Genomic DNA, 18,779 nt, shown 5'->3' with positions numbered 1-18,779 from the left:
TCTAAACTATATATATCTGTAATGTCATATATGTCATATATATATATATGACCTGCCCTGTTTCCCTGAAAACAGGACCTACCCCAAAAATAAGCTTTAGCATGTTTTTCAGGATTTTTGAGGATGCTCAAAATATAAGCCCTACTCCAAAAATAAACCCTAGTTACAGTTCATTTAAAAGTCAATTTAAATAGTGTCTAGGCAGCTATACATGTAAAAAAAAATAATAATTTTTGCTCCAGAACTTATGACAAGACCTTGCCTATTTTTGGGGAAATAGGGTAGAACACATCTTACAGAACATTAAGTTCCCTAAACATCTATTGGTGAACTGAGTACAATATTTCCCTCTGCTTGTCATTTGCCTCTTAAGAAGGCTAACAACTACTTTACATACTATCTTGCAGTGTTTTCTGAAGATCCCATATATTTCACTCCCAGTGTACATTTTCAGGTTTTCAAACAACTAAGACAATTTTTGGTTTATGTGCCTACTGTTCAAGTAGCTGGTGAATAAATCTTTAAAAACAGTATTTGAGGGCTTAATTAAATAAGCTCTCAAATATTAATTAAGCCTTCTTATATAACTTATTAGCTATTTAGAATGGGAATATTATACACATGAAAGCATAAATATATGCATTTATATACACACTACATGGAGACATCTAGTTGAAGTGAGAGAGGGAAAAAATAGACAAACACATATATATATCTATATCTATAAAGTAGACAAAGATCGAACTGGAGAGGAAATGAGAGGGAGAGATTTTGAACATCGTTTCTGTTCCAGAGTATGTGAACTGTATGCAAACACCCAAACATTAAACAAAAGCCACTTTCAGACTCTGCCAGGATTTGCAACATCTATATGTATATGTGTGTATGTACATCACCCATTGATTATTTCCTAATTGTACTCCTTTGGAGTATACCTTTCTCAACCTAAAACGTGAGTCTATTAAATAGTAATAAAAAAATAATAGTGAGAATGCTAAATTCTGGACAGAGCTGAGAGTTTTATCTGGCTGCACTGTAATGATGAACAGAGGGACCACAAAACTTTTTACAAACCCTTGCTCGAAAGGCTCCACAAACAAGTCCGTCTCCAATTGTTACAGCAAGCCTGGTGCAGTGAAACCACACCAAAGATATGTGGGTGTGAATAATGATGCTCAGGAAAAAGGGGATCATGCTGCTCTTTAAACACCGACGCAACTTTAATATCAAAGACATTATGGACGCTATGTATGGTAATCTCTGTTTTCAATATAAATATGCATTAATGCATTTTAAACTAAAAAGCCACAATATGGTGTATTTTTATTCAATAACTGCATTTCAAAACACATGATTGGTCTAGTAAAAAGACAGTAAATTTTCCCTCACTTTTACTCAAAAAAATACTAGCCTATCGGTAAAATAACAATAAGGAAGACAATATATTCAACAAAGAACAAACTGGACTGGAAAAAAAAATAAAGGCCTTTTAGGCAACGATCAAAACTGATTTCTTCCACCCATCACTATTTCCTGAAAACCTTTTAAAAAAAAACATACAGGAGCTTTACGCAGAAAACTTAAAATTTGAAATGCCACTTGATTGCTCTAGTTATCAAGAAATAATTTAAATAAGTTGTTCTGCTGAAGATCTGCCAAACAAATCCAAAATCTCTATTCAGAAGTGTAATAGTGACAGCAAACCAGCTATTGTGATTTTATTAATCAGTTACTTGAAACTGCTGCTATATACTCAATATATTTGTGTCTCGGTTCTCATATATATGAGTTTGCTCATGCATACATGATCTCGCATACACTAACTCTTAGTAACAGCAACAAAAAATAGATTTAATGCCAGGAAAAACTTTAAAAAAATTATTGTCAGATTGAACGTCATATTTTCTCTCTAACTCCTTGAGTGGTCCATTTAAGAACCCATTTTAGCTACTCTTCCAGATAAGCTTATCCATAAGAATCATACATTTCCCCATGGGTAGAAAACAAATATAATTTGTCACATGTTGTGCTATACAGACATTTCTGCACAGTTGCTGCACTCCACTAGAATGTCTGAAGGGGAAGACACCCCAGGTAGTTGGCTGCAGACACATCTCAGCAACATGGCATGTAGTTGCAATTTGACACATATAGTCTTTATAAATCCAATGTCTATGAAGTCAAACAAATCTCCTTCTTATTTATAGTAACAGGCAAGAGCAGATCTCTGCCGTCTTGTTACACAGATGGCTGTAACATTTTTATAGTTAACTTACAACCACTGATGCCTGAGGAATAGACACACATCTGCCCCAAACTGCCAGTCCTATAGGCTCTTCTTTTTAACTTTAGTATCAAAAATACACTTGAAATACATGAAACGTTGTCACCCCCAAAATGATCTCGCATACACAAAAACCTACTACAGCAACCCCCACCTCAAATTTCCATTAAGCGTATTATTATTGTTAATGTTACACAGACTGGACAGTGATCACACACATTACAGCAAAAATAACACTACTACCAATTCTAATCACCAAAATGGAAGTCTGAGAAAATTCATAGCCCCAGATCCCATATGCTGAACTTAGTTTGGAAAAAAATAATCAGTAGAAGCTTCTAAATGAATGCTTTATTAAAAAGATTTCAAAAGAGCCTCACGCTTCATACAAACTACTGTCCATATGCTTTTTTTTGCTGCTTGATAAAAAGTAAAGGCTTGACTAGCTCATCTTGAAAAAACGAAAGCAATTGCCTAGGATTTTCTTCTTCTACTTGAAGGCACTACTCCATATTTGCTGTATTTCCACATACAATCTGGGTCTTTCACAGGAAATGGACACAGAAAAGAGATAGTTATATTAAATTAAGTGCTTCCCATTTTAGACACTGCTTGTCCACAAAATAAATTCTCTACATAGATGATTTACAATCAAATACTTGCTTTATGAGACAACAAATAGATGCAGAAAAGCAAAGCTGTAATTGAACCTTGTACCTACAAGAGTTGTTAACTAAGTTCAGTGAAAACGTAAATAGCCTGATGAAATCCTGACCCCTGGCAGCTTGGGCAAATATTACTTATGCATAAATATGTATCAGTAATAAATCTCGGCAGATTCTTGCCTTTTACTCCTTGCTCCCCAAATTGGAAAAGAACACAGCTTGTGAGAAAGATGATCTGCATTTACAGAACCGGTCTAACTACAAAGGTGAAAACACACATCTTGGATTTCAGTTTGAAAACAAAGGAGAGAATGAACCAACATTATGCAGTTACCCAATTAATTTCATTTTGGATTTTCCTTCCTCTGAAATCTTTATTTTTTGTGGAGTTGAGCACAGAAGGAAAACAGAAAAGTAGTTTAACCTTTTATTTCTGCTACATAGTCTTCTTATTCTTGGCTAGTTTTCTATCTTTAGAGCTGCCTTCTTATAAGAAATCCTGTACTTTCTGCTCCATGCTACATTCTACTATGAACACACATCTATATAATGGGAATTTGAAGAATTTAATAATAAAATTTGCTTTGAGGTTGAAAATTTATACCAACATGCTCTTTGCCACGTAACAGACATGAATTCATTTCTCCAAGATCCAGATCCATAAAGTCACACATGCTGACCAGCTCACTGCCAGTGGCACAGCAGTGACGCTACGTCAAGTTAATTAATACTTTTGAGGTAATCTACTTAGCTAAACAAATCACTGCCTGAAATGAAAAAGTACATAGCTGAAAAAAACCCCCAAACAATAACAACAAACTAATGTAAAAAAGAAAAAAATCATACATGTATTTAAAGCAAAGAATCACAATGTTGCTAGATTAACAACATTAAATGAACATTTCTACATAAGCTCCACTGCAGTCTTAACACGTGATCCTAGTCCTGCAGACCAGACATCTTTCAATTCAAGTTTGCCCCAATAGCTGTATCAGCTGTATCATTTAAAAGGGACACCTATTTCTTTTAGCGCTGTATTCCACTAAGCAAAAACACACTGAAAGGGGCAGATATTTGCATTAGATTGAAAAGACCAATTCAAAATCATCTTTAATGACTGCAATTTTAAGTAATCTTTTTAAAACCTGCTTACATAATTTTGGACAATATTCACTTGCAGCATGTATTCAGACATAAAGACAGGAACAGCAGAGAAAAAGTTTTCTTGTTCACTTCCAGGAATATAACTATCACAATTGCTAAAACATTGCTGCTCCAAAAGAAATTCTGATTGATGAAAGGTATCTTGCTCCTTCCAGAAAATAGTTCTATCAGGGCCTGTCATAGTCCCCTACAAGAACACAATTAGTGACAGAGATTTCTTCTTAAATAAATACCACAACTCCTTATTACTCAAATGCAAATGTTAGGTCCCAAGTTAAGACAAAATAATTTTGATAAAGAAACTTTATAAAAAGCAGAACAACAAGAGCTAGAAAATTAGGTAGGAACCCCCTTTGCAGGACTGTGTTGCAAAAAAGACCAGTGTTAGTTGCAGCTGTGTACAAAGGGAACACATATTGTGTTAAGAAGTAATTATCCTTAACATTATTGTGATTATTAGTATCTGAGTGATGGGTGAAACTCAGAGGCAAAGCACTGTATTATTATTTGTTCTTCCACCTTTACTAAATAGCGTAGTGGGATCCCTGTTTGCAAAATCAGAAGAGAAAAATCATTGATTTTGTTTGGTGAAAGACCTTCAATGTAAGTATAAGAAACTGGGATATTTATTTGTTTTTATAGTTATACTTCCTGCTTTCCTTCATCTAGATCCGATTAGTTCATAGCCAATTTATAGCATTTGAGAACTGATACTGAAAATCTATTACAGTTTTCATATGGAAATTAAAATCGGTTTACACTGAATTTTTAAAGCAGTTGATTATATCAGTCTTGCCACTTGTTACCTGGATTTCAAATGAATATAGTGCAAGATCATAATTAAACACATGTTAAAAGAGTCCCTTCTTAAAATGCTGGTAAAGTATACTATTCATAATTGAAATATCTGATAACCTCTGCCCTATATAGATATTCCAAAATATTAAATACAAATGCTATCACTGTCCTTTTTTCTGTCCTTGTTGTCAGCAAAACAGCAGCAGAAGGTAAGGCACTGCCTGCAGCATGACCACTCTGCTTTCAAACCACTTTTCTTTTCTGGATTAATGCTTTCAATCTTTTCTAGTGTATAATCATTGCTGCTGCAGTAGAGAATGAGCAACATTTTCCAGTAGGTCTATTTTCTTTGGTTCTGACAGAAGAAATGTCCTAAAAACTTACAAATCAGTCTTAAATTGAACTAGATACTAATAATTCTACAGAAGAGCACCTAAGAAAAAAAGATCTTTTTCCTGCTGAAAGTAACCCTGAATCTTCAGTGTACTTCCCCTGTATGCTAAGAATCTACCACGACTAAAGAAACCAAAAGGGAGGTAAGATAAATGCAAAAATTATGTGGTCACATAGATTAGGGGCATAGTTGTGGCATTCTGAATTTCTTTGTTCTCTGAGCTATAAAAGATGACGAAAATTCTGGGTTACAGAAGAACAGGATGATGTACAGAGAGAAAACCGAAAGAGGAAAATATGAGGTCTGGACATTGAACAGAATGCACAAAATGCTTGCAAGAAATAAGCTGACATGGACAGACAGAGAATGAAGAGACAGCAGGAAAAAAACCCCAACACATTAAATCTGTTCCTATCAGCTGGTCAGTGGTCAAAAAAAAAAAATCCAAACAGAATTTTTCCCAGGCCAGGACTATCCAGACCAAATGAAGTGAAATGCATTTAGCCTTTCACTATGAACAAGAGGTAGCCTTCTGATTTGGTTTGCAGAGCTGCCTCTCAGCTCTCTCCCTACTTTATCCTCCACCTCTCCAGCCACACCTCAGCATTTTCCAGTGCCTGTTACACTGACTGTGGAGTGCAAAGAAAGAACACAAGAGCATAGATGAACTTTCTGGTACCAAAACAGAAAAGTTTGCATAGTGATCTTAAAAGCTATCTAGTATAAACTGCAGCACAATGCATTAGCAGTCTGGACACTCTCACCAGAACAGTCAACTGGTCATGGTGGAAATATTTCTTACTAGTTTTGCTGCAGCTGCCCTCAGCTCTTCCTGAAGACATCGCTGCTTTCCTGAAAAGGCTAGCGGGGCCTCGAAGCTGCTAATAGTTCTCTGGTTACCAAGATCTTCAGTAAGATTTGTCTTTTTATACAACTTTACGCAAGTTAAATATTACCGAGAAAGGTAAGATGGTAAACCCCAAAAATACAGCTATTACATGGCATAACAGAATGCACATCTGTACTCTACATTCATATTACTGAATAGCCTCCTTTCTCCCTCCTTCTCTCCCCTCGCCTTTTTTTTTTTTTAATATGGTAAGACAATTCATCCAAGTTAGAGCAGAGAACAGCCGAAGCAGCCCACACACATATGTACTAGGCTTAAATTCTTTGGAAGACTGTGTTGTTCAAGCTTTCCTTTTATTTATCCAAAATGGCACAAGCAAAAGACGTTATAAAAAAACTTGACAGAATGCTTGAGGAGGGGAAGGGGTAGTCATTTTCATACTTTCAAACAACCCAGTGTCATTTTTATGTTTACACAACAGGTACAGCAGAGCATACCACATACTGACAGATTAACAGGACCTCCTACCTCAACTTCATCCTCTCATGCATTCTCCCATGCTGGACACATTGTTGGTCCAATTCATCATTCCGTTTCTGCATCTTCTCCAATCTGACATGAAGATACTCTTTTTCCTGACTAAGCTGGTTGACTTCAGATCTACAGAAGAAAAACACAGTGATGATGGATGTTGTCAGATTTCATCCTGCAGCGTGCCATCAATATGTGGCTTCAGCATTTATAAAATTTCATACATGTATATGTAATGCATAAACAGCCTATTACTAGAACTTACAGAACAAAACACTGTTTCAAATAATCTTAAGACAAAAGAATATGATGCTGAAGGGAATCTGGTAAATATGCCAATGGCAATCACTCAGTCATAGGTTGGCTATGCTAATTTCAGCCTAATTTAACAGGCATGTCATTTGGCATTATGTCTTGATGTTAAATAAAATCAATAAATGTAAATTCATACTTCTTAAGCAAGAATTTGGCCAGCATTTTTAAAACACGACACGTTCTTTACTAATAAAGTTAACATCTAGTTTGAAAAATGGCTACTAAAACCATATTCAACCTTTACTGCACTGTACAGGTTGAAGTCTTAATAGTGGTACTGTTTTAGAAACTTCATTAACCTAATATGCCCAAAATATTACAAAGATTAACACACACAAAAAAAAGAAACCAACAACACATTAAGAGAAAAATTAATAAAACCTTAAGAAATAAGGGACAAGTCATACAGGCACACCCTAATCTACATAAAACTTGGCACAGCCTTTGAGTAAATTAGTTACTCCTAGCAATTCTTATTCTTCACGAGTGAGAAGAGACACCAGATCCATGAATGACCTGGGACTGCTACTTGCTACATCTCTAACCATCAGCCCGTGGAGAAACAGGCATGAGCTGTTTCTTAATATCAGGAAAAGATCTCAGATTAAATTGTGATAAAATATACATTATGCACTTGCACAGTTTAACTCTTTGGAAAAGGTTAATGAGAACATGTCAGAATCTGCTATACCATCAGAAAGTAAGAATCAAAAGCAAGAAAATTTGTTTTATGGCATCTGCCACTCCAGATCTTGAGGTTAAAAGCTTCAGATATATCTTTAAATCATAAACCTAAATATGCTGCAGTTACAGAAGAAAGATACTATACCTTCCTGGCTGTTACAGAATGCAACAACAACTGACATTCTGAAAAATACAACAAAGTGCAGGGGGAGAGGAATACTCCTCTCCCTCAAAAACATGTTGTTACACTGACAAGTCAAATCTGGAAATGACAACATAATCTTTTCATGTTTAAATAGAGAACAATACATTATATCATTTGTGAATCTAAAAGAACTTAGCAAGGGAAACTTTGGAAGAAAACTGCATGTAATTGAATTTAGATAGGGAATTACAGCTCTATTAAGGAATATGACTGACAAATACATCAGAATTGTGCTGATGTATTGGTACATCAAACTTGAATACACAAGAGTTTCCTGGATGGGTACATAACAGTGGGTAGGACATTACATGAAGGAAACGGAAGTAGAATTTTACACCAGTCATTTAACAGAAATACTAATAACTTAAATGTCAGCATTAACCAAGCACTGCCAGCTGGACTGATTGTTATCACATAGTACGAGTGCAGCCTGGGCCTGATACTGACACTGCAAGAAAGACAATCAGCGGATAAAAGCAAAGTCCACTGCGGAGCAGCACAACAGCGACCTGATGTAACAAAGCCCAGCCAGGTTTGTGTTCCTTTTTTTGCCAGCAAAATGCAACAACAGCATTTGCCATGTAGGAATAATGTAAACCATCATGTTTGCAGTGTTTCCCAACTAAGGGATCCTGCTGCTTTTGCTGTATTTCTGTGTGGCTGTCTCATTCACAGAAACAGCAGAAGCAACTTACAAGGTGATAAAAATCTCAATGTTTTAAAAGGACTTATGCATCTCCAGTGCATTTGAAGGTGCCCAAAGTCTTTATGGAAAGATCAAAGCATTCAAATGAACCAAAACGCTGCTGAAAATTACAATTAATGAAACAAAAGAAAGTATTTAATTCACTAAAAATACAGCTCTAATTGCCTCATGCTTTGAACCACATTACTTATGTTCTCTTCTCCTCCTCTCCCAAAAAATAACAAACAACAAACCAAACAAACCACACACACACACAAAAAAAACCACCAAAAAACCATCCCAAAACAAGCAAACAAAACCACCAAACCCATACACAAACATCCTAGTTAAAACATTATTTACACCATGTCCCTTCCACATAAATACCTAAGAGTCTGATTCAAAATTCAAGTATTTCATCACACTGAAATTTTGGAGGACAGCACATATGAATGGCAGAATGCCTATTAAGTTCAATGTTAAACAGTATACATGTGTTGGCCTTAAAGAGAGAACGCTGGTCCCAATACAAAACTGCACACCAAGATCTGACAAAGACTCCCTCTGCATCTTTAAATACACCACTCATCCACCTCGGTTTCCAAAGACTAAGACAGAACAGTTAATTCTATGTGATATTTAAATAAATAACTTCCAAATTGTTAGGTTAAAAAAACCCCACAAAACCAATCATAATTGTAATAAGCCTGAAAACTGGCGGTGGTAGCACATTTTCACTGGGAGTAGCAATTCCACCCAGCCAGGGGCAGGACCAGCTCTGCATAAATGCTGCTCACTGACTCTACTCCCAAGCTGTCACAGCAGGGATGGGAGAGAGAAGGGGCAGGTCCCCAAGTGCACAGTCCTGAGCTTCAGAGATAGCCCACATGGAACACTAGGGACAGAGGCAAATTAGAAAAACCTGTGCACTAAGAACCATCTGATAGATCCAGAACAACTGAAGGACACAGCGTGGACATGCTGATTGCTCCACATGAGCTACTCTGGTCCAACAGACCGAGTAGTAAACTGTGGTGGACTGAGGAGAAACCGAAGTGTGCAGACATTTGGAGCGTTGCCACCTGAGCTGAACTTGCATGGAGCTGCACATCTGCAGACTCAGGCTGGCCCCACAGGTCAGACAGTCATGTTCATGTCTTTTCCTATCCTTCCGAGACCTCATAGACTCTAAAGACCTCTATGAAATCTAGACTATTTTGAAACTGCGCAGAGCAAAGCTACAACGTCAGATGAAAATGCGTACTTATAAGTATATGGGTAATAGATTTTTCCCAGTCTTGTGTACTTGTCATTATTTTTAAAATAATTGATGATGACTGAGGGGAGGACAGCAACAACAACAGTCTATACTTCTGGATCCATTCAGCTACCAAGAAAGCTTCAACTCCTATTTAAAACCAAATTCAAGGTTTTTCTACTACCCTTGCTAGAAGAGTCTTGGAAAAAGCAAAAAGGTTCCTTCAAAACATTCAAATACTGGAGGCAAAGAACCAGCAAATATTAAATGGCCACAATTCAGAGTCAGTCCTAGGATATTTTTAGGATGAGCTGATTTTTGAACACTAAGGTGGCAATGCGGCCATTACTCTTCTGAACTACCTTTTGCATTGCAGTGCTTTTTAGGCATTGCCTTTTCCTGCTCTTAAAATTGTACAGCAACTAAATACATGCTCTAAAATATTTTCTGCTGACACAAAATTGTTGCATATAATTTTAATGACTGATCCTTCAGTCAGACTGTTTCACATCTTTGTATGGCTGCCTTCAACAAACATTTCACTCCTGGTATTGAACGCAACAACTGCAGTCAACCAAACATGCAGAAAACTAGTTCAGTCGGGTGTGAGTTCTTTACTTCAATTAAACTCACACAGTTGGATGCCTACTGTTGCCAAACCAGTAATATAATTTATACATTATAGTCCAAACAGTAAAACTACTCTAAAAGTCATTTAACAATATTTATAACATCATAAAATACAGTGTTAAAATATATGAACTGCAATATGTACCAAAATTATAAAATTTGTTTCTCATCATCAGTGATTAAAACCAGGATCATTGCTCTAGCTTCAATACTCACAACCCTGGTGACAGATTAGAATTCAAATCTTAATGATCAATTTACAATTAACAAGATAGAAGTGAAACAAATTAAACCAACCATTATATATAACGAGACCCAATGGACTCCCATTGTTCCCCTTAATTACAAAACGCAAATCACAAATACACAGTGGGTAGTGTTAAGCATTAATCTACAACCTAGAATCTCAGACCGTGACAATCAGAGAAAAAAAAAAAGAACAAAATCACAGAGAAGAAATCAACAAAGGACTATATTTTTAAACATGCCTGTGCATACAAAAACCTTCACAGACACTATCTTCTTTCTGCACAGCTTGAGGGGTTTGTAATTCATCTGACATTGTCTTTCTGAAGCTTTACTAACCCAGTGGGGCTAGCTCACAAAAATGGTTCCAGCTTACATAGAAACAAGAAAACTTAGGTTTAGATTTCTCAGAAAACCTCTATTAAATATAAAAATGTATGTGAAATTCAGAGGTGTGCCACTGAAATTGTGCAAATAGGTAGTTGTCAGAGATAAATCTGAAATGCCTCTTATTACTTTACTTCTTAACAAAACCCCAAAATGTTATGTAAACTTACTCTTGCAGCTGTTATTAAAAAAGCTGGAGTGCTTTACCAATTGTATAATGGTACTGTTAGTGTACGGTTATTTCTTAACCCCACTGCAACTAAGGCACAAGGATTCTAGAAGTATAGCAAGAAAATAAACTGAATTTTGAACCCAGATGTGTATGATAAAGGCAAAAAAAATGAAGAAAAAAAAAAAAGGAAATTTTCTTTTCCATGCAAATAGTGCACAATGCTGCTTCATGATCTGCTTTCATTAATGTATATGAGAACTAAGTTATAAAATATTACAAAAATGATTTTTTTCTTTTCAGAAGACTAAGCTCCAGCATTCTGTCCCAGAACTGGTTTTACACCATACCCAGTGACAATGAGCATGAAGATTGGCTTTTGGAAAGATGTTACTGAAAGACATAGACTGATCACACATTTAAAAGTTTGCCAAAATAATTTTCTGCATCTGATCTCCTGATCACATCACTTTTTGAAGCTATCTATTAGTTTACCATTTTCCACTGTCTCCAGTTCCAGCCTTCTGTTCTCATTTTCATATGCTTTCTTTGTTCTCCCTTATTTCTCCATTCCTGTTACTGACTACAGCAGCTCCCACTCCAGCAAAGGCAAGCTCAGGCTATTTTAGGGCCACTTCTCAGAACTGCTTTCATACATTCCTCCATATTTGTTTTTTTTTTTTTTATGTAAAACATACCCCTTTCTGGAGATCCAAGGGGCTCTTTTTCCTCTTTTTGGGTTCTTGACATAGTCAGCTAATGCTGCTAGGTGGAGAAACACTTGGCAATCTCTGGTATTTATTTTCAGAGAATAATGTGTTTTCACAGTATGTTTTCTGTCTTTCCTTCATCCTTTTACAGTTACTAGTCTGTGACTGTGAGCTCTAGAAACAAAGTCTGTGTGAATTTTTATTGCTGGAATAATAATATGATTTGAATCTACTTAGATTTTGTATTACTTTAGCAGAGGAGCTCTGCTTTTTCAGAAGCAAAATTGTGTTTGCGTCTCTCTCAAGCACCTATCACAACATTTGCAAGGGAAGATTGCTTGCATTTCCTCAAGTTTCTCACTTCTTCCCCCAAAACTCTGGATGGGATTCATGTCCCAATCTCAGCCACTCAACAGCTAGTCAATGCTTTATATTCAGTGGAAAGTAGGATGGGCAGTGAAGGCAGTACCTGTGGGAAGCATCATATATTTTATATATGTTTATCACCTACTTATATTGTTCCACTTTGACCATTCCTTGAAACAGGATACTGAGATAAACGAGCTCTCTCCATGAGTGAGTGTTGCCAGTCATGTTGCCTCAATGCAATTATTAAATCCACCCAGCAGAAAAATCCTATCTTGAAAACCAATTTTTTCTTTGCTAGTGTTTTCCTTACTTCACATAAGCCCTAGGAGATGAATCCTACCCTTAATTATCAAATTCACTTTGCATGGAATTCATAGAAGTTGCAGAATGCCAACTCAACAATTAAATCTTCTTTACTTCTCTAAATATGAACCCTACAAAAAGTTTCAACAGCAACTATTTTCAAACTTAAAAATGTAAAATCAAGTTATTTACTGGTACAGAACTACTTTTTTTTTTTTTTAAGATAGTCCTGTCCAATAAAAATTTTAAATAGATACCTCCATACTTTTGTATTTACCTAAATCACTTATTGCTTCCAGGTTTTGTTCTATTGCTGAATTTTTAGTGGTTTTGTATTTAGACCTGCTACTGATTTTAACAAGAGCACCACATAACAAGTGGTGCAGAATCAGAGCTTCAATGACAAGCAATTTTGACAACAATTATTTCAGAGATAATTATTCAGTGTGTAATATTGTGAATGGAGCTTTAAGTAAATAATTAAACCAACAGATTACAGTTTTGAGAACTTTAAATATTTAATATTTTTCATATAATTTCAGATAAACTGGAATTGTAGCTCTGTTAACAATTTTCCACTCTTTATATTAAAAATATGAGGATCGGGAGGAAAACAGTACACAATTTTTACATTGGAATTGTCTTCGAAATTTGAAATAATAGCCAGAAACACAATTTGAAAAGCAGAAAATTAGAATTACCCTGGATAAAAATTCATCCATGTTTCTTAGGTGGCATACATTACACTGAGATGATGTGTAATATCTGGGACAAGATGAATAACAATGAATATTAAAAAATAAAATAAGGAAGCATGTCCTAATAATAGAAGGGACAGAGTGAGAAAAATGTTACTAACCTGTATTTTTCTGACATTTGTTCCAACTTCCTTGCCAACAGACAACATTCTTCCTTTAATTTTGCTATGAATGTATTCTGGGAGGTCAGCAATGAATCTAGTTCATTTACTAGAAATTATGAAATTAGAAATTTATGTTACAATTAATATAAATTTACAGATAATTTAGAAACCATTTTTTATATTCTTAATTTCTGTCCTCTAGATCTTTCTCACTTTGGTATGTTTTTGAAACTTCAGCTATTTGGATATGGAATTATGGCCTCATAATTCACCAAATAATGGCTCTATGTCAGAATAAAGTATCTAAATTGTTCAAGAGACGTTGCCACTGAATCAGGTCTTGTATGAGAAGAATCACCATAACAACTACATATCTAATCTGGGGGGTTTGTTTTTCAGCTGCAAGTTCATTGACATTTCGGGAGAAATAAAATTGGCAAGCCATGCCTCAGCAGCCTTTTGCTTGCTCAACTGGTGCAGAGGCTTCACTGGCAACCCAAACACTCATACTGTAGACTCATTTCATTCTCTCCTTCAAAAAATAGTTGTTTTATTTACTGGGTCTTGCACTTACTATAATTAATATATAGATTTTTACTTTAATGATAAGATACAGACTTATTGTCCAGTGACAGCTGCATTGAAACTGAAAACTAATTTATAAAATGGTTATTACCAGTTTGAGCTGCACCAAAACTCATGACCTAGAAATCAAGCATCTTTATTCTTTCAAAAGGAAGCTACTGCAAAATTATGTTTCTTGATTTCTGCTTTTAAAATCAGAGAAAGGGATAACACTGTTACTCAAATGCTTTGTATGTGTGCAGGGTAATAATACACAAGGGTTTCTTTATGCACACAAAAAATGAGTATAATTTTCAACTCCTTCTAATCCTACTAGAGATCTATAAAAACAAACTCAGCCATAATGTTGTTTCATTTTTGTATACTGGGACAGTTTATGCACCAGGAGGGTAAATGACACATCTCTTGTGCAAAATTACGCTTGGTCATATGCAGATGTGCTGGCTAGAGTAGGGGAAAATGATTCTGAGAGCTTCTTTTATTTTCCTAGTGTGTAGACAGCAGCCATAATGTAGCTGCTTGCATTCCCTGAACACACGGAAAGGTCCTCTAGTACTGTTAATGCGCAAAAAAGGCAGAAAATCAGATGGCAGATGCAAATGTGTCTGCTACCTCAGGTATTATCTGACATTGCTTAGGATTAATTAATATTATATCATTTTTCTAAAGGTATTACAGGACAGGTGCATAAAAATGCTATTTTATTAAGCATATTAATATACCATGTCCCATAAGAGCCGAAGCTCCTCCTCCTTTCCATGCTAAGGATTTAGAGATTTTTGTCTCAAAAATTCTTTTTTGCTTATAATATGCACCTATATTAATGTTGGTGTAATACTTCACAATAACAAAAGGCTTTTTTTGTTTGTTTGGAAAACCCATGTTACTTCCAGATTAAGGGTTAGAAGTTATTGATCAGCTCAGTCAATGCAATGAAGTCTCCTATTACGAGAACCTGGAGTATGCAGGGGATTAAACATCTTTCTTCTAGATTGAGGGTGGGGGGGGGACACATGGTAATGCAAAAAATGTTTGAGGCTGCAAAGATTAAATAAAGGAACATATCAATTTGGAGCCAGTGAATTACATCCAGCTGCGACAGTGAATTAAGAACCGATTAATGGCTAAAGCTTTTCTCCAGTTTGGATGCCGAAGCAAACTCATTAAGCTTTTAGAGTAGCTATAATGTGTGTACTGTGGGAACTGTTCAATGCTATTCAGGAGACTTTAACTGTAAGCTCAGAGCATTTCCCGCAGAGCTTCTGATGCTATTTTCTTTATATAACATGTGTGCCTGAAAATCCAGCCAAAAACAAGCCCTTTGTTTTTCTACTTTGTTGTGGTCTCTCTCAGCTTTACGTTTCTTGAACACAGGTAAATAAACTCATAATCCAGATGGTGCAACAGATGTGAGAGCAGCACTCTGAAATCAACAGACAGTGGGCAATACTTTCCATTTTCTCTTTTAAACGCTAACTAATATGTAATTCGGAATCTCCGGTGTAGTTAGCATCTGCTCCCTTCGGCCAGCCAAAGGTTACAGGTGTTCCTGATGTCATTTCACAGTAAGGCGTGGGCCTGGCTTGTGAGTGAGTGCCCAGGCTCTAATCTTTCCCTACCACCTACCAGTTTTCTCATGCTGGGCCTCCATTTGCTGCATCTTCTGTGTCAGCTCCTGCTCTCTTTGCTGGGCCTGAAGGGCTCGGGCCTTTGCTTCGTTACTAATGCTGTGCTGAATGCTCTCTTTCTCCAATCTATAAATAAAATCCACAGGAAATAAAGAAAAATAAAAATCGTATTCAGAAGACGATAAATTAAAAAGGCAGAGCAAAGCATTCAATTACTAACAACAACAACCACCAAAAAAATCTAGCCAAGCTTTTCACATTAAACATTCCCCTCCCATTTCAGGTTATAGAAACTGACCTTCCTCTAACAATGTCAAACATTCTCCAGTGAGTAGTAGAAAATGGCTAAAAAAAAATACGATTGATTTCCTGAGAAAAAAACAGCCTTTCAGACAAAAAAAAAATAATTTTAAATGCGACTTCTTTTTTCATAAGGAAGCTCCCCGACATCCACTTTGCACGAAACAGAGTATTTGCATTTTGTTTTAAATGCTATTTATTTAATTCTGCAAGGAAGCCTAGGGACCTGACCCTGAGATGGACTGGTTCCCAGTGAACCAGCAGGAGATAAGTCAATGGGAGCGATCGTCACAGTGCTCAGAACACAACTACTCTGAAAGCTTAATGGGTTTTCTTAAGCAACCAAACAAGTTTAAACTATTAATTTATGTAAATAGGAGATGAACGCATCCGTTACAATAGAGGAGCCTGTTAGCACTACACAGGCCCAGCCCTGTGTGGTTCTGCTCACTGGGGGGTTGGACGGGAAGGTCTGGAGCCCAGCACTGCCATCGAGGTACGCAGGCAAGAGAGCAATTTACTTGACCAGATATGCAAGATGGGGCAATCAACTCCTGAGGCAAAACAAATGCTAGACTACCACACTCCATTGAAGCATTTTATTTAATGCAAGCCAAGCAAAAACAGCATGGAAAATAAAAACCCAAAAAAGAGAGTATGCATATAAATTAGAAAAGGTTCTAAACTGCAAATTCATATACAGACTCCCAAAGGTCGTGAATATTTATCTGATGCTCACTAGAATCCAGATTCAAAATTTCAGTGAGTTCACACATACAAGGATTGATTCCCAGATTTCAAATTACATATATGCACACACTTTTCTGCTGAAACTACATTTAATGGCCTGGGATAGGTTTCAATAAGTCTTATAAATGTGTTGTTTTATCCTAGGGATAACACCTATTTCAGGGGACTACAAAGCAGAACACGGGCATAGATCATGTAAGGATAAAGCCACATCTCATGTGGTTGCTGCACTTAACCTTTGGATTGGTGCCTAATAATCCATCCGAGATATTGCAATATCTCAGCATGACACACACAATGTTAAATCTTCTCTCTTAAATTTACCCCAAAGCAATACAAATGGTGGGTCACATTACAGTAATTCCTGGTCCTGATGTTCCAAGCCCTACCTTAGGCAAAACTCCCTTTGAAATCACAGGCAGTTTTTTCGGAGGTAAGAATGAAAATGATTTGACACAGAGAACACATTTAGATAGCAAGAATATTACAGTGTTAAGGAAACAAAGCATGTTTTTCAAGGAAATTTCATACATTGAACTACACTTTATCACATTATTCTCAGAATCACTTTGTAACCATACTGGGGCTATCCTAAGGAGTGATGCAAGCATCACTCTTAAAAGTAAGCTCCAAATACAGAAAGCATTACTATGAAAAATCTCTCCATATTTGCTGGGAATCAGTCTAGTTAAATCTCTTCCCCAATCCCAAACATATTTTTACCTTCAGACAGTTGTCTTGAGCACTGGACTGCTCAAAAAAATTCTCCAGCACCTACCACATCCCCCAAACATTTTCAGCTAAAGGAAGTGGCAGTAGCACAGTATTTTATATAACGGTGTCTCATGTGAGATGGTTGTGCACAGGTGGGTGCTAAGTGGCAAGTTCAAAATAAATGGAGAATCTACTGCCACCAGGAACATTCTCTTGATAAGGTGACACATCCAAAAAAGCCACTTACCTGTGCTACTGACTGTACAAAGCAGACAGAAGCTCAAACACCACAGATACATGGTGAGCTCCCGGTGGCTAAAGCATATATGGGGTGGGTGAAATAAATAAGTTCATACAGTGGATAAAAGCTCAACTATTAAACTCGGAAAACACAGGTAAGTCTTACATAGAAGGTTAGCTGACTCATCTCAGTCTTATCACCTAGAAAATTTTTGGATTGAGACATATCCAGTGCCACATAAAGCAATCTCATAGGTGCCTAGAGATGCCAAGGAATGAAAATGCTTCCTGGAACCAAAGTTGCCTAAACTGAGTGGCAGGTCTTTCAACCACAACTTGAGTTGACACCTTCCCTGCTCCAAGTTCTATCTCTCTGCACTCCTGCAGAAAATTTCCCTAACGCATTTTACATATATAAAGAGGGAGAAAATTACAAAAAAAAAACCCCAAAACAGAAACAAAAAACGCCACAAACAACTCCAAACTATGGATATAACATGTCCAAGAGATTTCAGGAACTATTGGTAACATTCTTGCTACAACCAGAAAATACTGCAGGAGTTTCAGGAAGTTTGAGAATAGCTGCTTATTTGCAATTACTCTGAATTGTGAAAGAAGAGGAGTTAGATTTAAGAAAAAGAAAAGCTCTGGACTGTAGACAGAAGGAGAGAGTTGTACCCCTCCAGTATTAGTGTGAAGATATCAGAAGTTTCCTCCTCCAAAAACTTCAGAATTTCTTGACTAAAAGAAAGCAGAGAGACAAATCAATAACAGCCTTATTTTGATGCGCAGGTAAGACCTGAATCAGAAATGACAGCTAAAGATTAACTGTACCAGAACTTTTTAAAGTATCATCTATAGGTATCAAAACAAGGGGACAGAATGGTTGAAGTGCAGACACCTGTTCTCTACCAGAATGCAAACACTGAATCAAAACTGGAGACACTAGCAAAAACTATTGTTTTTTCACATAGCCCCCATTGTAAAACACTACATAAATGCCTCTCTGACAGTAACTCTGGATTTGGTAATAACATTGATCAATTTTGCTAA

At 36.4% G+C, this 18,779-nt stretch overlaps 1 protein-coding gene across 7 annotated transcripts in view; it reads right to left on the bottom strand.

Moving 5' to 3' along the window:
- The window catches only part of SDCCAG8 (SHH signaling and ciliogenesis regulator SDCCAG8), a 110,885-nt gene that overhangs the window by 35,054 nt on the left and 57,052 nt on the right, over nucleotides 1–18,779 (bottom strand). For 4 of the 7 annotated variants that reach the window (XM_080341233.1, XM_080341234.1, XM_080341235.1 and 1 more), the window contains 3 exons: nucleotides 15,721–15,848; nucleotides 13,507–13,615; nucleotides 6,684–6,815 (listed from right to left, as the gene is read on the bottom strand). In XM_080341233.1, coding sequence (XP_080197359.1) covers nucleotides 6,684–6,815; nucleotides 13,507–13,615; nucleotides 15,721–15,848 — 369 coding nt within the window. The remainder of the gene's footprint in view (nucleotides 1–6,683; nucleotides 6,816–13,506; nucleotides 13,616–15,720; nucleotides 15,849–18,779) is intronic. The other 3 variants (XM_080341238.1, XM_080341239.1, XM_080341237.1) reach the window with 2 other exon arrangements.

This window comes from Nesoenas mayeri, assembly GCF_963082525.1.
Source record: "Nesoenas mayeri genome assembly, chromosome: 3".
In the NCBI taxonomy this organism is placed as follows: domain Eukaryota; kingdom Metazoa; phylum Chordata; class Aves; order Columbiformes; family Columbidae; genus Nesoenas; species Nesoenas mayeri.
This window is presented reverse-complemented; position numbering and strand designations above follow the sequence as displayed.